The sequence below is a fragment of the Thunnus maccoyii genome, chromosome 1 (assembly GCF_910596095.1).
Source record: "Thunnus maccoyii chromosome 1, fThuMac1.1, whole genome shotgun sequence".
NCBI classification, from domain to species: domain Eukaryota; kingdom Metazoa; phylum Chordata; class Actinopteri; order Scombriformes; family Scombridae; genus Thunnus; species Thunnus maccoyii.
Genome location: NC_056533.1, coordinates 14,699,828 through 14,727,062, shown reverse-complemented (window position 1 = coordinate 14,727,062; position 27,235 = coordinate 14,699,828). Strand labels below are relative to the sequence as shown.

At 38.9% G+C, this 27,235-nt stretch overlaps 1 protein-coding gene across 1 annotated transcript in view; it reads right to left on the bottom strand.

The window, feature by feature from the left end:
- LOC121893956 (MAM domain-containing glycosylphosphatidylinositol anchor protein 1) overlaps positions 1 to 27,235 on the bottom strand; it is a 188,789-nt gene that overhangs the window by 67,013 nt on the left and 94,541 nt on the right. The window contains exons 5-6 of the mRNA XM_042406220.1: positions 5,813 to 6,009; positions 4,354 to 4,486 (exon numbers count right to left, since the gene is read on the bottom strand). Coding sequence (XP_042262154.1) covers positions 4,354 to 4,486; positions 5,813 to 6,009 — 330 coding nt within the window. The remainder of the gene's footprint in view (positions 1 to 4,353; positions 4,487 to 5,812; positions 6,010 to 27,235) is intronic.

The window sequence follows — 27,235 nt, the reverse complement described above, 5'->3', positions numbered from 1 at the left end:
GTTCTCTATCTCTTTTGTAATTTACTGTTTTTCAGCATTTCCCTGTCTGTCACTCTCATCATTTCAGTGTTTTTTTTTTTCTTTTTTTGGGGTCTGAGTCTAGACATGTGATTTTCTGAGATAACATCATTATGTTTGCACCTGTCTAAAAAGTGTTGTTATTTATTTTATGACCCTGTATCACGTTATTCCCTCTTTGTCTCTTTATCTCTGTATATTGTCTCAGAGTGTGATGTGGCTGAAATGTGTTCAGGGTCACCACTAACAAACTGGCTAACCTTGAATACATCATCACATTAAGAATAAAATTTAAGTTTTTTGAATCCTTTATCTGCATTTACAGATGAATGTTAGCAAGAAAAAGTTTTAAAAACCAGCTGCAGGTTTACGCATGCAATAGGGAAACTATGGAAGGTCTACAAAGAGGAGAGAGTGGTAGAGTATTTCTGTTTTTTCCTTCAATTTGTTCTTGTTTGTCACCTTATTCTATTCTACATGCATTTGTATTTTTAAATGCTGCTGACTGTGAGTGTGTATCCACCAAAAAATTACCGGGTTACAAGTTTTTTTTGACAAAAATTGGACTGGAGGTGTGTATGTGGTTTCATGGCAGTATACCATGACAGCAAGTGTGTGTTAGGTTGTGGTTAGTGTGTAGCTGTTTTAGATTTTGGTAAGAGTGTCTAAAGTTTTTGGAAGGTGTCTTTACTGTATTATTACCGATGCTGCATTTTAGTGGAAAAATGTGAGTGTAGTGAAATGGATGTATAGTTCAAAGAAACATGTTAATGCAGTTAGTAACTTGCAATGGAGCAAGACTATAAAAAACAATACATATTACACATAGTACACAATACATTGCATTGTGACTCCCTCCTAAATGTGACTAACTCCATCATTTACTCAATTGGCTGTGTGTTTATCCCATCAGGTAGCAGAGCTCAGGGGAGCAGGTTAGGCAGTTGAGACAGAAGTACACACACACACACACACACACACATTAAGCAGTGTGTTTTCTGTCACTCTGTGAGGCTGTGAGGTCCAGACAGATTGGCTGTTTTGGCAAGTGTCTGAACCCTTATGCCAGCACCAGACGGACACTTATTGTTGTGGTTGTTGTGTATCTGTGTCTGTGTGTGCATGTGTGAATGTGTGTTGATTGAGCCAGGGGGATACAATTGATCTCAGCCACAGGAGTCCAAGAGAAGAGGAGAGAAAGACAGAGGGGATGAGAGTGAAGACCACCTATTACATACAACAGGAGCATTAAGTCCAGTTTGTTTTCTGTTGATTTTGAACAACACGTAAGATAAGTTACAACTAATGCTGACTTGCAGGTGGGATATCACTGCTGGAAGCTTTACATCTTTGAGTATTATTAATAATATATACTATATATTGACAAAGAAAATGACAGAACCATGACAAAGTTGGTCACCCTTATTCTGCTTTAGGTTTCAAAGCTCAAAGATGTTTTAGCCTCCTTTCTTGTTTTAAAGTTCTTTTTTTGTCACACACAATTAAAAGCATTTCTCTTTAATCATAACCCATCATTTATCATCTCTGGTCCTATGTGCTCATAGCTCTAATTTGGGCTACAGTACATTCACCTGAGCCTGATTCATTTGTGTCACTCTGTTTTCCATAACATTTCTGCAAGCCTTGTCTCTCATTTTCTGTCTGATTCATTCTCAGTCTTTCATTTCCTGCTGTCTGTCTGTGACCACCTCTTTCTTCTTTCACAGCGATGCCTAACTCTATTTCCTCTCCGCACTTCATCACAGAGTTTGTTCTCGGAGTTTTTCTTTTATCTTCCCTACCTTCAGCTTACTTTAGAGGACTATTGGGAAACTTTATCTCTTATCTGAAAGAGGTCGTATTGCTCTATTGATAACCTCTCCTTCAGTACAAAGTCTGAAATCAAAAATCAATAAAATCAAAAATCTTGAGCACTTGTAGCAAAAAAGGTCTCTTTAGTCTTTAATGTGTGACTGGGATGTCACACTGAGGCAACATTATGATTATAAAAACATAAAACTGATGCAGTTAACAAGATATTGCATCGTTTGAGATTTTCCTTTATTTTTTTACTGTCATTGCTCCACTCACATGCCATATTCCCCTCGCTGTATCGTATATCCAACGCACCCTTATAATCATGGCGGCGTATATAAGCTGTCAGTGCTCTGCTCACACTTTGCTGCATACCTGCTGCCACATTGTTGACATGCTTGCTTGCTGCCATTTGCTGCTGCTGCTATTCATATAGCATTTCAAAAGCCCCACCTCCACCCCAGCATCCACCTGTAGACTCTCAGTCTGTCTTCCCCTAGGGGGCAGGTTAGTATTGTCACTCCTTACTCCCTGTTGGGTGAGATCAGTGTTTCTTTGTGGGACGTGACAAGGTCAAAGCCTAGGCACCATACACTAATACTGTACATATTCTATACATTTTAAGGATGACTCCATCTGTGTTGTTTTTCTGGGTTGTCCAAAACACACACACACGCAGTTTGCTGACAGTGTCTTCCTAACATACTCGCTCACTGTATGTTAGAGCACGAAATTTGTCCAGATATACTAAGAGCGATGTCACAGTGCTGAGTCTGAGTGTGTGAGATGTTTATAAATGCACCAGACAGCTGCTGAGTGCCGGGAGCTCTGGAGGAGAGAGCCGGGAGCAGAGCCGGAGCTTCGGGACAAAAAACACCCGCGAGTCACACCGGATTCTGCTCTGATCCGGAGCCGTTTACTGACGGGAGGAGTTCATTTTTTTAAACACTGAGCAGCAGCAACAGTAAGTGAGTTTATATGTAACAACGTCATCATGCAGAAACTTATGTCAAGGAAAAGTTTTAAGAAGGACACTAAAACTTACTTACCTGCGTACTTCAACCAAAAATTGAATTTTCAGATTTAAACACACATGGAACTCTAATGTGAAGCTACAGCATGATATAGAAACCTCAACAAAAAAAAGACCTGCTCTTTAAATTATAATCTACATCACGTCAGTTGGCTGACTGAACTACTGAGAATTCAAACTTAAATGACACTGCTAGATATAAGTATTGATCAGACTCTTTGCTGTAGTTGCTATCTTGTTGCTTTCTTTTTCTGCATCACAGTCACAGAGTTATGGGACCTGAACTGCACAGAACATCAACCGTCTTTAACAAGTGGAGTTTACTGCCTTGTTCAAGAGCACATAAGTGTCAAGGTAACATTAATCATTTACTTCCAAAACCAGTTGTGAGATATATATTTTTAAAAAAAACAGCTATGTTTGGTCACAAGGCTGCTTCTCTGACCTGTAGCCTCTATTCAGCTAAAGCAATCATTACAACCTCACTGTTTACACATTTTCAGTGCATATTTATACAGACCTACTGACCATGAGACTGACAGGATTAAGACAAGAAGCCCTGAACAGTCCTCAAGCGGCTCTTGAGCATGTAGAAAACAAATGCAGTACTCTCATTCAGGTCATGATGTACCATTATAGGAAGCACGTTTCATTAAATTTGACAACAAGAGCCATCCAAATTACCACAACTGAAACGAATGAACTATAACTGACAATGATTCTTTAAAAGAAAGAACTGGCATTTAGAAAATTAGGCAAGAAGAGAGGCAGAGAAAGAGAGAAAAGAAACACACTTTAAAAAGAATCCAAAAATACTGCGAAGCATCTGGGCTTTCCCTTGTGGTGTATCAGTCTGACAGTAACAAACCTGACAGGGTTGTCAACAACGACAATGTTGTCGTAAGTAAAAGAGTTGCCGGGCGGTGGTGTGGAGATGGACAGAGAGGTGGAGAGTGAATTGGAGATAACAAGGAGTGTGACAACTGAATTACAGCTGACAGCCCTGAGATGAGCTCTCAGCAACAGAAAAACAAGACAGATAGACAATACGGCACGCTGGGAGGCAGGCAAGACGAGAGAGAGCAGGAGCAAATTTGAGTGGAAAGTCAAAGGGCAGAGGAAAAACACATGGGAAAAGAACAAGGAAAGGAACAAAAAGACTGAGGGAGAGAAAGAGTGAAGAGAGTGAGAAAAGGAGACGGTGAAAGGGGACTACTATTTCCCGCACAAATAAAGATGGGAGACATTTTAACAGTGAGAAAAAGAAACAGACTGCAAGACATTCCTGACACCAAGACATAGCAAGCATACAGAGAAAAGTCAGATGAGATGAGAGAATCAAAGGAAGAGAACGCAAAAAAGTCATTGCAAGGAATTGATAGTGGAGGGAAAGATGTTGGCTTTGTGAAGGCATGTGTGTGTCTGTGCACACACAAGCATCTCTGTGTGTTGGTCCTTTCAAAACGCAATCACAAAAAACAACTTACTGGTGGCATTTGTGAGCCTGAAGGTGACCGACTTATCTTCAATGTTACACACATTGCGGACAGACACCTGGCAGGTGTAATCAGCAAAGTCCTTGGGTCTTAGGTTTTTCAGCTTCAGCACCTTGGTCTCACCCTAGATGGGACAAAACACACACAATGACATGTTGAAGTAGTATTTTACCATTATTATACATATAAAACACTATTTTGTGTTTTATATGGTTTTTTTTGTTTGTTTGTTTTTTTAATAAACATAAACCTGATGTCACCACATTCCTATTGCATAGCATGTGACATTATATGAATGAGAATGCTCAAAGCTTTTTATGTTACTCTTTTCTAAACTGGGTTGTAATCTTGCATGAAAGTCACTTCAATCTTTGATGAGCTGCAGTACAATAAACAGAGTCAAAGACACACTGAGATAAACACACATACAGGCACACGCGCATACACACACACACACACACACGTGCATGTGCTTGAATGTCTGATATGTCCTGATTATCTACTGAAGCATCTCAGATCTGCATGTGAAGTAAAATGAATGTTGAATTTCAAATGGATTTCGCACGAGACCATCAGGAAAATGAAACTGATCTGAACGCCATTGCTATAATAAAGACTAAATCCACATATCCTCTCCCTGCCAATTCATAAAACCCACACATCTCTTACTATCTCAACAGCTTTCTCTGTGCTTCTAGTGTAGATACACACGATGTCTCAGACGCACAGAAGCACTCTCTTTCAACACCACTGATGATTTTTCAGATCAGGAATAGGAATTTGTTTGATACTGTATAACTGTCTGCTACAGTAGGTGCTGGGCTAACAGTCTTATAGGCAGTCTTGGGAAGAGCTCTGCTGCCTGGATAATTGAACTCTAGGGAATCTGCTTTGTGGCTGACTGATGCTTTGATAAGTGGAGAAAAAAGGGAGCAATTGTGTTTGTGTGCTCAGACTGGGAGATCAGGCTGGGGTACTGTTGGTTATTTGTTTACTGTAACTGACTGGGTAACTGACTGACTGATTGGCTGACTGACTGACTAGCTAGTTTCTACCTGATTGAAAGCTTGTTTGACTTTGTCACTGTTGACAGAATCATATGACTCTGCAATAAATAACAATCCAGATATCAAACAAATAGTTACCTACTGTAGGTGTCTGCATATACGCTCATTAATTGTTGAATTCAATTATGACCCTGAAGTGTAGGTAGGAAATAGTGCCAAAATTAGAATAAAAACTAAAAAAAAAAACAAGAGAGATCAGAGTGAAATATTTTGAGTAAAATCTGTGAAGCCTTATAAAGGAGGATACAATTCAGCAGGGAGAGACTTTGTGAGGCACTTCTTGAAGAGAGGAGCTAAAAGCAGGAAGCGACTGCACACGTGGCAGCGCGTGTGTGTGTGTGCACGATGTGTACGTGTCCTATGTGTACGTGTCCAATGTGTACCTGAGTGTAAAGCGGCTCGTAGATGTCCACTCCGTTGTCCTTGCTCTGTTCGATGAGCATGTTCCCACGTTTCCAGATGAATCGTGCAGGAGGGTTGGAGTTGACAGTGCAGCGCAGGAACACCGTCTTCTCCTGGTAGTAACTGCCACGCACATCGCTGATGGTCTGGTGCACTGTCAACACTGGTGTGTCGAGGTCTGAAAAGGAACGAATGAAAAAAATAAAACATGAATTCTTGTATATTGTGCAACACGCAAAAAGGAACATGAAGAAAACTATAAAGCAGCTGTAATAAAAGGCACACATTGTTCAGAGTATGTGTAGTTAAAATAACCTTTAGTTTTCTGTCGTTGATGCTTTCACCCTTTTTGTGCAAAACATTGGCAGTAATATGTGTGGCAGGGATGGGAATTGATAACTGGGGCACAACTGTAAATAAGGGCAAACAAGTGCTGTTTGTTGGCTGAATTGCCAACCCACAGTGACCAAAACCGTCCAAACAGTTGCCTATTGATCATAGCTTCTAACAAGCACAAATGTCCAAACAGTCTGTGTGTTTCTGCCATTTCCCTTTCTAGCTGTGACTCTTGCACACAGAGTATTTATATATATATATTTTTTTTTCTGTCGTTTTTATCTCTTTCCCTCACTTGCCTAGTTTCCCTGTGCATTTCCTTCATGGGAGTGTCATCTCCCTTTCCTCCAGTGGATAGGATTTCAGCTGCTGTCACAAGCATGGAGGCTGCTCTCCCCTGGTTTCTGCCATCTCTCCCAAAACTCTCTGCCATTTTCACTCCTCATCACCATCCCTCCCTCTCGATCCCCTCCTCCTCGCTCCTTGCCTCTATCTCTTACAGGGCCGAATTGTCTGTGTGTGTGTAATCCTGATTCTTTGCAGCCTAATTGGAATGTTGCGGACTTCAAACATCATGGAAACAATTTTAGCCAACACCAGGGTAGTCTTTTCCTGCCGCTTCCTGCCTTTATTTTTTTTACCTCTCTCCTTGCCTCCTCTTTTCTCTTCTCTGCTCTTCTCCTTCACTTCTTTTCTCCTGTGTCAACCATTTCACCTGCTGTATACTTATCAAGAAGGCTTGGTGCAGGCTGCAGAAAGGATGTGAGATGGCAGTGTAGCTACTGCGTTCCTTGACACCTTTAGATGTGAGTATAGAAGGGCCCATGTGTTGGGGGAAAGGAGGGAAGTATTTGAATTTATTGTATTTTTGGTTTGAGACATTTAAGAGAAACAATGTGAGGAAAAAGATGTTTGATTTTTGAGTGTGCTGTTGAAAAGGGCACAACTGTCACACAAGGGTTGTATCACACACACACACACACAGGCACATGTGCACACGCACGCACACACACACACACACACACGCACACACACACACATCTGGACCCACATCAAAGTGTGTGTAGCCTCAGCATAGCATCAGAGCATCAGAGCACTTCAGTGGTTTGAAGGTTAGAGCTCTGGGACAGACTGGCACATAAACACACAGAAGCAACTTGAACTTGTTAAAGTGATTTTGTGGCTTCAAACACACGAGCCACGGCATGAAACTACAGATTTTTTTTTTTTCGAATAAAAAGTGAGTCTCATAGTCATGGGCAGATTTACCTAGTCTCAGTATGTGATAACCTTGCATGGTTTAAAGCTCAATACAGTGTGCAGAAATGTTGCCTAAATGTCAAGGAAAAGAAGCATGAGTCAGAGAGGGTATAACACTGAAACTGTCATGTGAGCACCACAGATGTTTGATCAAAATATGTTCACATTAGTGTCAAAAAAATAAGAATAATCAAGGAATTGCTGAATATCTTTAACTTTTCATTTTTATTTTCTATTGAAGTATTCTAACTGTATTTGATGTGATTGGTTTGCACATACTTGCTTTGAAATCTGCTATTTTAAAGGATGAAGACAGTGTTCTGTTACCATGGTGGCACAATGCAGCGTTGTGATTCAGCAGTACTGTATGTTTATTAACAGAATGTGCGCAGCAGTCATTCTTTGTGTCAGATTAATAATTCAGCATTTTAAAAAACTAAAAGTAGAAGTAAAAATATGTACTTGTGTATTCCTCTAGATCTGTTAGTTGAGATTTTCTCAGTGTTTCAAATCCGCACTCTGTGAAGTGCTCACCTGTTTCCACTCCTTTCATCTCCCCGTGGACACCCTCATCTATAAAACGACAACCCACTGATTGGGACAAAAGCCCAGCAGGGAACAAGACAGTGAGGTACCACCAGTCTCTCTAAAAAGCTTTGCCAGCAACAGGACTTCAAACCTGGGCAGCTATCAAAGATATCTGCCTTCCTTGTCTTGGCTCTGTCTTGTGTGCATGTGTGTGTGAAAGAGATCTGGCAAAAGAGCAAGTATGAGTGCATGCACCTTTGAACAATTGAATGTGTGAATATGTACATGCATACATGTGTGTTTGTCCCTGACCGGCACAGGATTTCTGTATGATTTTCACAGTTCATTTGCAGCACAGGGGGAGACCTGGTTGACTAATGCCACGGTAGTGTATGTATGTGTGTCAGAGAGTGAGTGAGTGTGACTATCTGCTGTCATTCTGTCTGTTTCGTGACACTGTGGCTGAATGTGGAGAAAGTGGAAGTGACAGATTGACACAGACAGATATAGACAGGTAGATTCTCAAGAACACCACATAACTATAAATGGACAAACACCATTCAGTTGCTCAGAGGTTCAAATATTGTATATTCAATCACAAACACTGAAATATAACAGCCAAGAGGATTCTGCCTAGTGTGCACATGTATTATGGCATGTTTTGGCTTTATATTGAAATACTGAACAGTTTTTTACAATGACTTCAGGTAATCTGTGGATAAAAGAAAACACAACTAATATTGAACAAACTTATCCCTCTGGAACACAAAAAAATGTCCCTGCTGGCCTTACATGTTCAAAATGATCTTACGGCGATAATATTTTAAACATTTTTTCTCACATGTTGATGTGTTTTTATCCGAGCTCCCAAGGTGAGTCTAACTTTGCTCAGTTTGGGCCCTTAAGTAAATAGAGACACAAGCTGAAACTGCAAGTGTACAGAAATACAATATGAAACTTTAATGAAGATTTTGATTTCCCCAAAGCCCTCCCTTTGCACACAGCTTAGATCAATTGCACTGCACTGCTTTTCTTAACCACAGCTCTTAATGTACAGTGCAGCCACGTTTCCAAATTTCAAGCTGCAGTGGGGGTTTGGCATTGTTTTTCGCTTAGACACCACACAATGATGCTGACACAAAGACATTTAAGTCCTCCCTTGGAGTGTGGCCCTTAACGTAGACAATTATATATGGATAAATCACAAAATCCCATTTGGACATATTTATAATGTTTGTGTTGTGTTGTCTTTAACTCAAAGTGAGTCAAAGTCTTTGAATAATATTTTATTTAGTTACATTATTTTATTATTTATTTTATTATTTTATTTATTATTATCATTATTGTAGTTTGATAACGGAAAGAAAGAAAAATCATTGTGTTCACCTTATTTATCTGACCTACAGTAGCTTTTAACAATATTTCTTAAGTGTGCCACTATATTTGCTGTTTAACGTGTGTGTAATAACAAACACCAACAGTCACACTTCATGAATAAAGTTGACTTCACTTAATTTGACTTTTTTTTTTGTAAAGAAAATAAGAAGAAAAAAAAACAAATTTCCAGCACACTTTCTTATCTGGTTGACACAAATTAATTCCAGAAGGACAATTCAACAATTCAGTGGTTCCCACAGTCTTGATCAGGCAACCAGATCCTGTTAGACCAGCTGCCTGTTAATGAAATTCTTTTATCATTCACAAAACACTGTCAAGCATTTCATTTCTATTTGCTCAGAATACTCTCTAGTCCCAATTCATCTCAGTTTTTTCTAAAAACTGAAGCAGGAAACACTCCTCCAACATGTGCTTCAAAATTACTTGTTCATGGCATTCCCCAAAGGTTTAGACGAAGCGCATTTTTGTCAAGTATTCCAATTATGTTTGCTCTTGAAAATTATGTTTGTTGCTTTAATAAAAAATTTCAGGGCGAACTGACGAGCAGAAAGACTTTGTTTGCTTGTAATCTGAGGAGTCAGATGATTAAAAATTGTGATCAGAATTACAAACTCTAGACATGGACTACTTGAAAATGAAATCAAGCCAGCGGAGACAATGTATGAGAGCAACAAATACACAGTTTTTTTTTCTATGTTGACTACAAAACCTTTTGAAGAGTTTGTCCGCTGTTTTTAAAAGAGTTTCATACCCTGTTCAAAACATCTTAATGTAACCAACAGAAGATTAAGTCTTGCATGACAATGTTGTAGAAATAAAGGCATTGCTTTAATTTCATATGTATGTATCTTTTATAGACTCACAGAAAAGTGTTCATGCCATCACTTCTTTACAATCATACCTCAAAATTCTCTCCAAAACAACCAGAGTAACCATGGAAATGACGAAAACAGAGATTTGCTCAGAAGCAATTCATCCATGCGGTCAGGGTTGACTGAGTGTGTTTTTGTAACAAGTTGACCTCTGCTGGGTGCTTTCCCCTGCAGGAGGATGCCCCGGACTCCAAATCCTCTTTGATTTCCAATAACATGTCCTGTACTCTAATAGCTCTCTAGGAGTAGACGGCCATTAGGGGACCAAAGAGAAGATGACAGGTTCAATTGAGTGTGAGCGTGCAATGGAGGTGAATAAGGTGTAGTGTGTGTGGTACGTGTGTGTGGGTGGTTGAGTGAGGGAAAGTGATTCTGTGAGTAAAGATAGCTATGTTCAGTATCTATTGTACAACATAAAACAGCAAGGGCCCTATTTTCCTGCAGGCACAAGGCCACGTCCTGAGCTTCATCAAATCTCTCCAGACATTTTTATTGGATAACAGTTCAAACTCAGGTTTTCTGTCATATCATGAGGATCATTACAGTGAGTTTTCAGTTATGCCACTTACAGTCAAGTAAAAGGTAAATGGACATTTGTATAGTGCCTTTCTAGTCTTCCAACCACTCAAAGTGCTTTTACACTACATGCCACATTCACCTATTCACACACACACATTCATATGCTGATGTCACAGGCTTTCATGCAAGGTGCCAACCTGCTCATCAGGAGGAGTTTTCTAATCATTAACACTCAAAAACTGATGGCACAGCCTTCGAGAGCTATTTGGGGTTCAGTATCTTGCCCAAGGACATTTCGACATGCGGAACCGCCAGCCTTGCGATTAGTGGACAACCCGCTCTGCCTCCTGAGCCAAAGCCACCCAAAGTCTCAAAATATGTGTAGTAGTCAGTTCTGAGCATGGACGTATATGCATATAATCAGTGTGTAAAATAGCCTCTAACAACTGGATGTCCTGTGCCATGCACACTCCTTCCTAAACAGAGTAGACATACATCAACATCCTATATACTGTGAATAAATAAAAAACATGTTTGTGAAAACATTTTAAAACAGGTTTAAACACCGCCCTACCTACTTTACACCCAGCTGGCAGCGTGGATACCTTCATTCATCATATGAATATTTTGACAAAACAGTGGTAGAACTTTCACGCTTTTCAAACACTAACCAGCAAATTTCCAAACCCGTAGGCCTATCTGTTTGTTTAATGATATTTTATATACTTAAAGCATAAATGAGGACTTTCAAATATGCAGAGGAGGAGTAGAACCGTGGAATTTAATTGTATTAATTATCCTTTATTAATTGTTTGTGCAAAATAAGCAGCAGCACCGGTATGCCAGCTGCAGCACACATGAGAACACATCAGCTTTATTTTCATTCTACCATTGTAAGCATATTTGATGTATATTAATATTTGGGGTGTCCTGAATGTGTACTTTAGAGCTTTAGGGGCTTGACAAAGGTGAATAAATTTCTCTCTCTCACAGACTCTCTCCTCTGTTTCAACTGTTGCTGCATTTAAAGGGAATGAGAGGAGCTCATGTGATTGTTCATTACTGAAGCTCGCCCCGACTCCACGTGCGCATAATTCAGTCTCTTCCCCACATTGCATCTGATTGAGCCAAGAGTGCGCCCGTGCTGATGGTCGGGAAAATTGCAAAAATGTGTTGGCTGCATCTACACACCAAGAATTAAGACTTGGATCTGCGCCTGCACCGTATTTTGGGAAAATAGGGCCCCAAGTGTATTATCCCCAATAAACAGAATATTGTTCACTGTACACAAAACATTGTAATTCACTAAAGGCCACTGCAGAATCCATTATCAAATTACAATATAATAAGTTGGAAATAAACTGTGCATATGTGAAGTGAAGAGAAAAGGAAGAAGTGGCACACTGTGTTAATGCTTAACAGATGTGATACAATGAGCATTTTCTATTCTGCACAGAATAAGCAGGTAATAAGTGCGTTGCTTTACTGACACTGAGCACAAGGATAATTAAGTTGATAAACTGAGGATGTGAAGTCTCAGCCTCAAACCTAATTGCTGCTTGCTCTGTTTCTATAGCTTACCCTGGTCAAGTCAAGTCAATTTTTATTTGTATAGCCCAATATCCAATACCCAATATCATCATTATCCACTGTCAGTAACTGACTTTATGTAATAACATATCCAAAGTTGCCCAAGGACTGTATGGACTGTTTGAGGATATGCATGTTTTTTGGGTAATAAGGATATGATGGATGGTTTGTATCCTCACAATGTTTGAAACAAAAGCTTAAATCTATTAAGTGAATTCATAAAAACAATTAAATTAATGTCACTCATTGAAGATGAATCCAGCTTTTGTGGCAAAGAAAACAAAGGCAGCTTTTTCTTTAGTGATGGACATTTGGATGTAATCATAACTGATGCGTGACAGCTGAGAAAGAAAAAAAAAAAAAAGAATCTCTCAGGTATAAAACAGTGGTCCACGGAATCACTATCTCTATAGACAACAGAGTCCAAACATATTTCAGTCTGCAAAATAAGAAAAAGCACCAGCTCTGTCTGTCTGTCTCTCTTTTTCTCTTGAACACACACATGTACACTAACACAAATTGAGAACACATTCTTATGGGCAATTGACCACACACACGCAAAGAAACACTATCACAAACACACATGTGCCCACACAGCCAAATGCAGAGTGAGAAAAGCCTGTGCATACAGAGGCACAAACAGAGGCAGACTTGCTGTTTGATCCAGCTTCGTGTCTCATCAATTATTCAGCATTCTGCTCATAGACATCGCCTTAAAGAGGGCATAAAACATGCACGAGGCCCACATTTGGAAATAACGAGAACATTGCCTGTGTTTAAAATGCAATGTTGAGAAGTAAAGATTGATTTAGGATGATTTTCTCTGCTCAGTTTTTTTGTATAATATCAAAAAATTCAGCTTTTTGCTTCTTTAACCCCACAAATCAAGTCTGTATCTCTCCTCCTCTCCTCAGTGACGCCTCAGACATTAGTCTGGAAGAAATGATGGAGGAGAGGACAGATGACACAAACATGGTGAGACATTTGTATTATTTCTATCTTTATATAAAATCAGAGGCATGAGATATATATATTCCAGGAGACGTGGACAACAACTTGATATGCCTCATCATGAACTGGGCCCTTCTACAGTGTAAAAACTAAAGATACCATAATCAGCAGAGTCCTTAAACAGAGGAAGACACAGAAGGAGGTTGTTAAAGAAGAGAAACAGAAGAAGATGGAGACAAACATGAATAGACAGAGGTGGTGAGGTGAGGTGAGGTGACATGTGATTATAGATACATAGCGAAGGACAAGAAATTAAGAGGGAGGAAGCAGATCGAACAAGTGGTCAGAAAAATGTATTCTGAAAATCCAATTTATTAGCTCAATAAAATAACACAACAGTACCTTCCATTAGCCCCATATTAATATATTGTTTATATTATCGCAGTATATAGAAACCAAATTAGCCTGAGAGATGAGAGATGTACTGATCCATAAAAAAATAAGTGCTCACTTGTCAATAAAGTACTGTAAAGTACTGCATAAAGTTACCGTATTGGTCCAAATATAAGACGACCGTGATTATAGGATGACTCCCCCTTTTTCAAGACTCACTTTTGGAAAAAGACTCAGAATTTGGACTAAATTACCTTTATTTCGTTTTTACTTGCAAAACTTTTTTTGCACTTATAGTAACGAAACGGGTGTAGTTGTCAACTCGAGTACTTCACCTGGTTCACTGTCATCTACGTTGAGCTCCGTGTGTGGAGCGCTCAGCCCCGCCCGCAGTGAAACAGAGGAGAGGAGAGAGACTCAGTGCAACCATAAATGACAGCAAAATGCAGTGGAGACTATGTTCATTCATGTTATTTTCCTATTTATTGTGCACTCGTTTCATTTCAGCACAGTGTGACACTGTACTGCATTTTGCTGTCAGTTATGGTCGCACTGAGTTGCTCTTCTCTCCTCTGTTTCACCACGGATGGAGCTGATGCTCCACTCACACATGGAGCTCCACGGAGCAGAGGAGAGACAGTGAAGTAGTCGAGTTGATGAAAACACTCGTTACATTACTGTTACTCAGTTGTTTGCCTACTTTTGAGCCACTTTGTTCGAGATGATCACTGTGTCTCTCCATCTTTCAGGCTTCTGGCACTGTAGGCTAGTTGTGAGAGACAGTGGCTCGCTTCGGTCAGGAGGGGAGTGCTCGTTTTACAGATTTTTAGCACCATCTATTGTTGTGAATGTAACACTCCGACATTTAAAAGTCTAGACCCCGAATATAAGACGACCTCACTTTTTTCAGACATATTTCCAGGAAAAAAATCCTGTCTTATATTTGGACCAATATGGTATTACTATACCTCTTTCATTCAAAGCAAACCAAAGGGAAAAGGTTAACACAATCATAAAAACAAGCGGTGAGCTACTTCGCAGAAAATGTTCTTGTGTTTTTAAGATCATTTAAAGATCTCTAGTGAGAGAGCACAATTATCCATGGTGAGAAGCTGCTTGGCGTTAAATATTGAGAAAAAAAAGAAAACAGGATCCCTGTTGTGTTTGCTTCATTGTGGAGCACCTGTAAAACTTCCTTGAGCGCATGACTGTTCACTTTTGGCTTCAATCATCCTTTAACCTTCCTGATAATTACAAACAATGCCAAGAACCCCGCAGTGTAGCATCTTAAGTTACATAGTATATTGCTACCTTTACCAGTAAAGCATAGGAGATTGTGTTAAGAAGAATTACAGTGAGTCTTCTCCCAAACTAACAATCATGAATTTGCTGAAAATGGTGCATTTTCGTCGAGCCAGCGTGTTATGTACAAGCCTTAATTATGCTTTTGTCAGCAAAGAGCCTGGGAAATGGTATTAAACATTCATGATGGTGTGACTCTATTATTTTAGGCCAGAGACTAATTTGGGCATGGTTATTTACCGTGAGTGTGACAGTAGCTGCACAGTGGTGGTGACAGCAAAGAGGGTGTTAAGGGACAAAGAGGCATAGTTCACTCACTCAGCCTCCAGGCTAAAATAACACACACAGAAATGAAAACACACACACACAGAGACACACACAAAAACATGCACAAAGGCATACACAGTTATGCAATCATGTGCACACACACATCCAGACATTCATATGCCTACACACAAGTATGCACTCACCAACAAATACACACACACAAACTCCTAAGGGGCAAAATAACACATGAATCTCAGTTCCTTTGCTTCAGCCCCAGAGGGCAAAAACAAGAAAGTCCTTCCGTGTCCCTGTAAGTGCCTTCTGAAGTTATCTATGGGGAGCAGAGTGAATAAAGGATGCCCTTCCAACTCCGTCTGTGGTCATATGGACTTCTGTGTCACAGTGTAACAGCAGGAATCCATACATTACTCTGTAGCTGCTGTTTTGATTCCAGCCAGGTTTAAGTCATGTATAGCTGCTCCCTACAGGTGGTGAAAGAAACATGCAGCAGTCATGCTCATGCACACACACACACTTAGACAATTCTCTCTCATCCACACGCACACATACACATATATACACTGATGTAAAGGTACAACCAGACAAAAGATATGTAGTTTCCAACCCCATGGCTTCTTGTATATTTAATTAGCCTTGTGACATGCAGGGCACAGTGGATCACAGCAATAGAGCATATGGAGAACACATATACACACACACACATACACCCACACAGTAATACAGGCTTTTGCTGCTCTTAAAATTATTAAATTGCTTGTGTTTTATTGTGTTGTGCTGTGAGACAAACACTGCACTCAGGGGCAATCTTCACAAAGCCTGTATTAAAACAACTCTCGACCACTTCTGTGGATTCCTGTTCAGATACTAAAGTGGTATTCTGGCACACAACTTCACTTTCATTGCCTCCTGGTTAAGATGAGACAGTGAACAAATAAATAAATAAGAGAGAGGAGATTCCCAAGATAATGAAGGGCCTGAAAACACAGACTACACCAGTTTCATCATCAGTGTCAGCAAGAAGCTGGGGTCATTTTGGTGACTTACTTGGTTTTTGGCATCCAATGTAGAGGATGGGAAGTTTTAGAAACTGTAAAACTAAATAAAGCATTACACACATGCTAAATTATATAAATTGTGTTCCTTGTGAAAGACAAATTACCATTGAACAATTAAGTTTTTTTCTGATTTCTGATTTCTTCTGTATCAGGGATGAACAGATGAAACATAAGCTACCGACCTTCAAAAAGTGGTAATTGTCTTTAATACTAGAAGGTTAATGTTGCTTTTACATACTTGTGATATTGTCTTGTGTTCTATTGTATTGTATTTTGGTTCTTTCTAGCTTCACAGAGACATAAGACGACCTTACAAATTTGTGCAGGGTCACTCTAGCAGGATAAGGACACTCAGCTGCTGTTGACTTTCAGGTAGTCAGTCAGTGGACTTGTGGTTTGTCGAGAAACCACATCCTCTTCTCTGATGCCATCCGTTTACTAATCTTCCATACGTTACATGCATTATCTCATGTTCCACTTAGTGAGTTAGTGTTTCACACACATTTATAATGTATATGGTTTTAGATACAGCAGAACGACTGCATTTGCCAGATCTCATGCCAAATCTGTGTTGTGCTGTTTCTGGGAGTAATATTATATTTTAGAGGTCAAATTTGAAACACTGAGCGAAAGATCAGCTCCCGGAGCTCCATTCTGAGGTAAATCTAACCAAAGTAATAACATTTGTGTATTGGTTTTACATTTCACTCAATCTGGTATTATGCCACAGCGATTGGAAAATATAATGACAGGTCTGTGCAAATCATACTACATAGCGTGTGAATACCAAAAGTATTGAGGTTGTGATAATAAGCCGAGATGTTAGAGTTGCAAGTGTGAAAATACTGAGCCACAAGCTTTGCTGTAAATTTAACTCAATATCCAATGCTGTCATTCCCTCTCTATTAGTTCTTCAAGACCGAGAGAGAGAGAATCACTAGATATCACTACCATCTCATAACTGACAGGTCAAAGGTTCAGCAGTTCTCAGCAAGAGCTAATAACAAAACACGAAAGTGTCCTTGATAACTCAACAATACGATAAGTTAATGTTAAGGCCACCAATCTTAGTTATTTCTCCTTCTATTCTGAGAAATTAAGTTTTTTTTTTGTCATTTTTTGATAGTGGAGGGCTACAGAACATTAACCTATCACATTGTTGAGTTATCAAGGACACTTTAGTGTTTTTGTGTTGAGATATGTTAAAGATATCATTAAAAGGAAACTTTAATTCAATGACAATGAGAAAAATACTTCCGGGCGGCGGGTCCTCTGGTCAGCCGATCACAAAGCTTCAAATTCTGGATTTCAAATTCAATTCACCCCTGGGGCTCTAAAATCTACGTTTTTTATTGAAAGAACAAAATCAAACAGTTACATAAAATAACACTAACATAACAGCTCAGATAACCACACAACGCAAAGACAATGATTCAAACAACATGCAACTATGTGGTTTCAGCTATGACAGCGTCCATAGCAACCACCATAGCAACCACCATAGCAACCACCATAGCAACGATAGAAAGCATGAAAAAATCTTCGTAATAACTGACAAACTAAACATCAGATACATTCACTAAACTGACATTATGAAAATAAAATGCACATTTCTTGGTAGAATTATTATCAAAACACATTTTAATGGTGAAACTATCTTAAAATATTGCATTTCCCACTGAGAATAAAATGAATGTGAGCCTTTTTTTTTGGTTTGTTTTGTTTTTGCTGACAGAAACTTGACAGTCACATGATGTGGATGCAGGCCAATAGAAAAGAACGGGCAAAAAAAAACAAAACAAAACACAGGCATCTCACTATAACGTTTTGCACTGTGGACCAACATAGCTATTACACATTTTGATGTGAGACTGGGTTGGTTTCAGGACAAACACAATAACTTATTTGTGGCCTGACTAATCCCAGCAGCCCCCACATGTACCATTAGGGGACCTTTCTCTGTGTGTAGGCATTCGAATAAATGTCTCGTTATGTCTTTTGGCTATATGGCAGTCACATTAACCATTTATCGACCCTGGACATTAGGGAATTTACCATATAGCCTTTATGACCTTCACAAGGCTTTATGGGGTCAAAGGTCACAGGGAAGTCTGCAGTAATGCAATATTATGAGCTCAGCTGTGGATGCTTGTGTCAGAGCACATTTCAATTTACTTGACAAATACTTGTGAAATACTATGTATAAATTGGTGCAATATACAACAAGGACACTCCTCAGATAAAATGAAAAGCTACTGAAACACCTTCATCTTTGTCAATGTCTGGTAGCCAATATAGTCTCATTTAAAGGTATTGCATGTCTTTTTTGGAAAGAAACATCTACAAATCGGACACATATTTTGCTACACCTCAGTCAATACGTCGTTAACTAGTTTGTGCAACCCGGTAAGACCACAATATCAAAAGAGAGAGTTTGGGAAGAAGATGTGTCTGTGACATTGCAGAAAGGAAGAAGCTAAGTCCTGAAGTCAAACTCAACCATAAAGGATCTACTCTAAACCAAAATATTGCTTTTCAGACAACCAACAAGTGTTAGCTTTAAGCATTATTTTCGAAACTACCCCATAGTGAGACTCTCACGGTGCTTATTAGGCAACGCTTTGAAAGAGAATAACCCCACCTGCCTGTGGCTGCGCTGGTTATTGCTGACTCACAAAGCTGATTTGTGTGGCACTCACCACTACCAACTCTGCCTGCACAAGTTACTGAGCCAGCCCACTCTTAACAAAATTTAACACCTTGGCTTTGTGGTAGTGCACCCCCCGTATCCCCATTTCTGTGATTTTGCTGGGTTTATTTTCTGCTTTTCTTTTTTTTCAGCTGTCTTTACATTTTTTATCTATTTGTCTCTTCCGCTTTTTTGTCCTTCCCTACTTTTTCTACAGAGACAGATTTCTCCAGGCTGGAAAGCTTGCAAAAGTTTTACAGACCTATTTTGAACTGATTTTTGGCAAGGTAGTAACAGTGCCATATTATTCACTTGATCTAATTCATTTTGGACTTAAGTTCAAACCTTTATATTATTCAGTAAATGTTTTCAGAAATAAATCTCCAGCATGAGGAAAAACATGTTTTCTATGCTTTTTGTTTTTCAAATAAAAGTATTTTTATTTAAAAAGTCAAGGGATGTTTTCAGTAGTTTGAGGAAATAGATTGTCAAATTCAGTACAATAAAATGAATAGATTCAGACAATATGTTGATGTCTGTATAATTTAATAAATAGTCATGTATGTGTGTATGTATATAACATGTCATAAAATAGACAAGTAAAGTGCTTTAAGCTGCAATAAATAAAAGCCAGTGAGTAGCTCTGCATCGCATTTCATGTTATTACTCTCTGCTAACTCTGAATCCCATCACTATTTCAAATCCTTCTCCCCGGGCTGGATCTTTTCTCAAACTGGAAGACACAACTCCTGCTTGCAATTGATAAAAATAAAAAAATAAAAAACATGCAAAAAAATAATGTCTTCCTCAGGTGACAGCGATATTGGTTTATTTGCTCCATTAATAAGGTATTATCTGTTGACATATCTGACAGTTTTCTTGCTCCTTTCCCCTCTGCACTTACAGTAGGTATTAGGCTACACAAAGGCTGACAGTCTCATAAGGACACTATTCACATACCAGCAATGACTTTCTTTGTTCTCGTAATATTTTTCTACATTTTTCTAATCTTGAATCTTTTCTATGTTTCATGGCCGTCTAATCTAATCCTCCAGTCTCTGCCCCCCTGTCTCCATCCTCATCCTATTTCAATTTTTCTATCTGCCGATACACAGGCTGTGAGCCTGCCCCGAGGCACCTCCCATACTTTATAACACTGCCTTCATTACCCAGCCCGCTGCAGCCGGCCATAAATGAAAAACTGAAGATGTGGGAGGAGGGAAGGTTGGAAAAAAGGAAGGAAGGAAGGAAAGGAAAGGAGAGGAAAGGGGGTCAAAATCCATAGAATGAGTCAATTGTAAAAGAGATAGTGAGGGTGGAGCTGGAGCAATAGACTGCGAGTGAGTGAGTGTGAGAGGGGGCAGGAGGTACAATATAAAGAGACAGACTGAAAAGGAGAAAAAAGAGAGGAGGAGCAAAGCCATAAAATCTAAGTTGGAAGTTATTGGAGACTGGGTGGATGAAAAATGCCATCACCATAAAATAATATTAGAATTGGTCTAGCCTTATGGCGTTGATGAATACAGATGCCACCCAGCGGGGTCTTTGGCTGGAGGGAGCTGGCTAATTTGAACAGCCACCCTACCTGTGAGGGCGGTAAAAAAATATTAAAGGAAATGAAATTAAAGGTTCACTGTCAGTTGTTTAGTTTATGGCCCCACATTTCCATCTCATTGCGGTTTAGCTGTCAGACAGAAGATCCACTCACTAAGAATAGCTACCAGTAGGGGAGCAAGATTTATTGCTAATATCCCTAAAATGAACTTCAAACCAGAGCAGAAATGGACCCACTGCAGCTTTACACAAATATGACATACGGCAAGAATCAAACCTACTCTCAACCTTGCATACTGAAATTAGAGCTTATTTTGCCCTCATCCCACTCCAACACATTGTTTATATTTAGTCCAGAGGGGCCATGAATACCGGCAAATTGATGACAGCTGAGTGAAGAGGGACTGACTGATATCTGATCAGCTATATTGACTGGAGGATATTGAAAAGACAGCTGGACGTCTTAATTACTGCAACATGATGCCATTTTATCACATTTGAATTGGTTTTAAGGCCATCAGCAAACCATAAGATCATTCTGATCACATGGGAAGTGGTGAAATGAAAATTACTCTCTTCAATACCTTTCAACAAAGATCAATGGTACCAAGGCCGTCAATAGTAGATAAATTATGGCGCAGGAAGACACCACTCATATACAGTGTGTAATCTTATCTATGTAATTCTAATGGTGCTATTGTTGCTTTACAAGGTTTATACTGAAAATCTGCACGTGTAATGTTACTTTTTAAGTCACATTACAGTATCTCTGCACCACTGCCAACAACATTTTTTTAATATATTGAACATATAAAATAAAAATTCTCTTCCACATCAAAATCTACATGTTGCAGCCTGAATAGCACATTACATATACTTAGTAAAATGTTTCTTCTCTTACACATTTTATTCTTTCAGTTCCTTTTTTTTTTTACGATTGCCTGTCTTTCTCTGACAATGTCAGCACCACAGGAAACCCACCGTGAACCACTTGATTTATGCTTCATTTCAGTGTAATGGTTATTTTCCCTGAAAAACGTCAGTGTGAGCCTGTGGTAAGGTCAAGATAATTTCAAGCCTACACTGCATTGTATAACCTTCATAGAGAAAAGGGAGTCAATAAATAAGGGATGGAAAAGCAAAGGAGAAAAAAAAACACATTTTAGATAACGTCGGCCAAACGATGGGGACAAGTAGAGTGGTCTTATCTCCCCTTATGGTGCAGGACACCTTATAACCAAAACATGCTTCACTCTGGTGTGTGTCTGTGTGTTCACTTGTCCGATTACTGTGTGTCTTCTATGATGGTCTTGCTACTAAATGTTTCATTAATTTTTGGGTGATTTCATTCAGTAAAGATAATTCATGTGTTAAAAAAAAGAAAAGTAGATTTAAAAATGAAAAACATCAACACATGAAAAAATATTGCAAGGTTCTGAACCTTCCTGTATTTTGTTCTTTGTCTAAACCATTGGATTTACACATGGTTATTTCTGTCTGTCAGGATATCTCCCACTCATACATTCTTTTATGTCTCTCTTCCTCTTCCTGTTTCTCTATCAATGTCTGACAGTCAGCTTTTTTGATCAGTAAAACACAGTTTTCTTATCTTGTATCCACCCTGCAAAATGATATAAAAGCCTCACCTTACTTGATTATGTATGAGACACTGTGAACTGCCATAAAAATCCACACTCCTCCTGGCCATTTAAAATATCTAAAGCTATGGTGTGGTGCTTGCAACATCAGATTGGCTCACATAATTTTTCAAACACACACATTTTCTTTAGAATTTGGCTGTTTTTCTTTGTTGTTTGGTTTCACCAGCTGTGCTCTACATTACACTGTGTTGCTGTTCTTCCTCTTTTCTCCTTTCCCCTCTCCACCCTCTCATGCTTCGTAGCCCTCTTCTTCTCTCCTTCCACACCTGCCTTCTTCTCTCTTCTTCCCACTATATCAACCTTCCCTCCTTACTGTGTTGCATTTCTCCTTCCTTCCCACTCCCTACCCTTCTCTTTGTCAAACATACTTTATGTTTAACCAAGCCTTCAAACAGCTCTTGCTTTTAAAGGAGTTAACCGTGATGTAGTACCTCACTGTGGAGGAGTGGGGACATAGGCGGCCCCAAACTGTCATGGAAACCCATGTCACATGTTATCAGTGACTCACCACCCTCAACCACTGGGAACCTGGGGTAAGGGAACTGTAGGGGGACTGCAGTGGGAAGCACACAGTGTTGTGTGTGCATGCATGCATACAGACAGTCACTTAAACTCATTCTATCAAACCCTCATAAGTTTACACATTCAAGTAGAGATGTAAACACACATGGACGCACACTTACACACACCTGACACTACAGTAAGAGTAGGTCACCTATTCACTGCACTCACAAAACAACCATCTTGCTTTTGTTCTAACTGCAAGAGTGTAATCCCTTGGAGATGTATTTATGATATGGACTGGTATATTTTGACATGAATCTCCAAGGTATTTCAGAAAAAAATACCTTATGTGTTGATCCCCTTTTGAGTAAACTCCCCATAGGAGGATATAAGTCTGCACCAATATGATGAGTAAAATACAGCAATTGCACAGCAGTACTTTAGAGGAAAGACAAACCTCTAAAGGAATAGCTTATTTCAGCATATGGAATGTAGTTTAACGTGTCACAGAGATGATCACGTATATTGACTGACCTTTGTTTAAAAATAAATAACATAACGCATTTCAAATACTTCCTACAACATGATGTGTGACTCTGGTTCAGGGTTTCTGCCACAGTGGAAATTGAGATATGCTTTTATCATCACGGATCGTTAAAGACGATACTTGTGGTATTTGCAAGAAAATCCTTGAGAGACTTCAGTGACTGTGATTACAAATTCTTAAGTGCTATTAAGAGAGGCTGTTAGAGAAATTTAACCGATATCTAAAATTTGGATTAGTTGGATTCCACTGTGTCTAAGCAAAACTGACACAACTAGATGGTGCCTGAAATTTGGATAAATGACGGTCCATTGTGACAGTGTAATTGTAACATGTCATATTAAGCATATGTCTGGGAAGTAATAGCAAGCTGATTGTGGTTTGTGCTCATCACTTCCATCTGCTCATCCATCTGTCTTGACAAATATAGATGATTTGCAAGCAAACTATGAAACTTCTCAAGGCGCACTAATTGGGGACCTTTGATCAGACTGTGTTAAAATGTTAAAATGACCCAATTAATACTGTGATATAATTCTGATTGTATTCTATAATTCTATATTTACTATAGGCTTAATTCATATAAACATATTAACCATGGTAGCAGTTTCTGTTTATAAATGCTTACTTCATTGATAATGCACTTCTTATTTGGTAGTAACATCGCACAGATTTAGAGTGATGGACGTCAACAGCAACTGGATAAACATACAGTTCAGGGATCACCTAAGGCTTTAAGGAATATTTGTCCTCATTGCATTTTATTTTGTTTATATCTGAAGTGCTGCACGAAAGCAGCAATACTTGGACTGTTTGAACTGTATTATTGATTAAAGATCTTTTGCCTAATTTGAGCATTTGCTTACAGTAAATCTGCTTTCAGCATAAGGCAGGAAGGGATTTGAACCCCAGCGACAAACTGTTTGATTGATTTTGAAAATCAATCAGTGCTCTAAAACTAAAAGAACTCTTTCAAACAGCAATTTGAATCAGTTTTCTTGCGGCAGCCAGAACCTCTACTTGCATGATAGCAGAGTGAACATTTGCATATGCAGTACAATGACCAGTCACAACACTACACGTGATGTTGTATGACACTTTCACCCGGGAGCTGATGCACTTCAATATTCTTAATAGGAGCTAGTGTTACTATTAACACTTTATGTCAGTTTATCGAGGAAATGGCACCAAGCTAATTACAACAGTGTCTGCATGACTGTCACAAGTTGTTTTTCAAGGTGCTCACACCAAGCCTGTCAAAGGTGAATCAATACTGTTCAATACACACAGGGGTGATATAACCTAGGTTGTACTGTAGTTACAATAAAGGCAGCATGTCAATATTTAAATCTCTTTAAACACTAGTACAATATTTTTGTATTTGACATCTTAGGATACAATCTTAATGCCACTTGCTACTTTCAATATGGTTTTTACCATTCATGCTGAAGAGTCTCTGGATGAATTCACCCATTAGCTCCTCCCCAACATCAATACAACCAACGCAATAACAAACATTGCAGCTTGCAACCATCCACACCTCTCTAAAAGTCAGCAAACTGCCATGTGGGGTGGCTGCTCCCTTGGGACTTCCTATCCCATGCCTATCCCTTCCTGAGGCCCTGTGTGACTTACTGCTATTGTCCCAGCTGAATGGTCCTCCAGGGAAACCAAATGACCTCTCACAACAGAGAGGCTAGAGCTAGAGTAGGAGAGAGAACATAATTCTTGCATAATGAACTAAGTAATGCATCCAAAGCAACATCACTGTTAGAGCATGACGTTTAAGGGTTGACGCCACAGATAGATGATGTTACAGACATTACACAGTAGGTCAATGCGAGGACATTCTCTGGGAGGTTTTTTAAAGCGAGCAAACAGGGAAAGTTCCTTTAGGCTGTTCAAAAGTAGTGAATAGACTTGGGACCAGTTCACTAATTGACTGCTAAAAATTAAATTCCACTTTTGAAGCCAACAACACTTTGGTTTAAGTTGCTAACTAATGCATCTTAACTGATACAAAACTTTATATCCAAATTGAAGTACTGCTTCCTAATATTTATAGTTTGCTCAGTCCAGTACAGAAAGTGAGGTACAAATCCAAAGCATGTTAAGTGCTTAATGGACTAAATTAAAAAATATGCAGAGCTATTAAGGAATGATAACAAAAAATTAACAAACAAACAGAGTTTGTTGCTGGAGTGAAGTGAGACCATTTTTAGAGATAAGCGCAGCCCACATGGAAATGAGGCTGAAAATTGACAGCGTAGCTTTAAAGGTTTGACCTATAGCAGCCCCATTATGCAAATCAGTATAATTTGTAAGCATAGCTTTATGTGAGTAGCAAGTTTTATGTTAACCACATTTACAATTAGTACCTTTAAAAGATTAAATTCTGACCTGTAATTATATCACTGCTATCAGACAAATTAGTGTGTTTTTACAACTAGAACATGATACAAATATGCATAATTCTATTAAAAAATAGAAATGTGATGTCTGAGATATTGCCTTACCTATCACATTTTAAACATGTGCTACCACTGATTTCAGAATATTACTGAAGAGCAATAAAAAAAACTCTAAAAAGCTAAAGCAGGCATTGATGGAGGATCATAGTTGAGGAATCCTCACATCTGCTACATCTGTATAAATGTCTCTAAATGCTGAAGATGGCTTATTGTCTGAGTGGAAGCTTCCCCTTTCTCACGCATCTTCGGTATTTAATATTTTACATAAGAAGCACTAAGCTAAATGTTGCTCTCAAGAGGAACTTACAGTAGTACAAGAGCTTCAGTCATACGTATTTTATGTGAATGTTACCATCAGTAACATGACAGTACTTGTGTAATATAAGGAGCAAGAAAATATCTCTCACACAAGATCAACCTTTTGAGGTTTTAAAAGCAAAGAGGACTGTTACTCAGTCCACTTTTTTGATCAAGAGAATTGTGGGACACATTGAAGTGCCTTTCTCTGTTTGGTTTGATCCGTATTCTCTTGGACACAGAGAAGCCATTATCTGCTGTTTTGACTTCCTTGATGTCGCCGTATGTTCCTCCATCAACGTGACACCAACACACTTGTCAGGGAATGCACATGTCAGATAGTAAAAGATGCTTTTTTTGCTCAAAGGCAAGAATTCTGCTAAACGCTCAATCAAACCCTCTCCCTCTCTCTCTCTCTCTCTCTCCTGTATGCTCACACACAGTGTCTGGCAGAAAGAGAAAATAATTAGGCCAGGGTGACTGTCTGAAGCATAAAGATCCATTAGTAACAGATCTTTATGCATTACAGGCTGTTTTTACAAAGGTACCTGGGGACTGATGAGTAGGGCAAAGAGAAACCACAGATATGCAGGTTCTTAAAATCATCACAGGAACATTCTCCTCTTTCACCTACACTGTAATTACTGTAACCTAACACAGAGGACTGCTAATAGTGTCTATACATGTTAGCATATATTCCTCTTTAATTACAAAAACATGTTTAACAAATACCTCAAAGATACAAATTACCATTGAAGTATTCAGGTATTTTTTTTTTTTTTTTTACAAAAGGATGGGTTCCTTTTTCAGGACTCATGAGTTTCTACTTTCAGAATCTACACACCTGCTAACAATTACCAAGAAGCGCTGAATCAGGGTGGATTTTCGAAAGTGCTATGCCAAAATTCTGCACATTAGCAATATGTTAACTATATATATACAATGAAAATTTCAGCGTGTCATGACATGATGGGGAACGTGATGCTTTCTGTGATTGGTTTATTTTGCCATATTGTTATGTTACACAACACTGTGGAATTTGTAATAATTTGTATTTGTATTCTGCTAATGTTTAATGAAACAAACCTGGTAAACAGAAAGGTATCCTGGCATATAGTATGGCAAAGAAAAATGCTGATTAAAACATTTGTATCGAAAAAACCTTCTGATCAAAAGATGTCACACTCAGTAA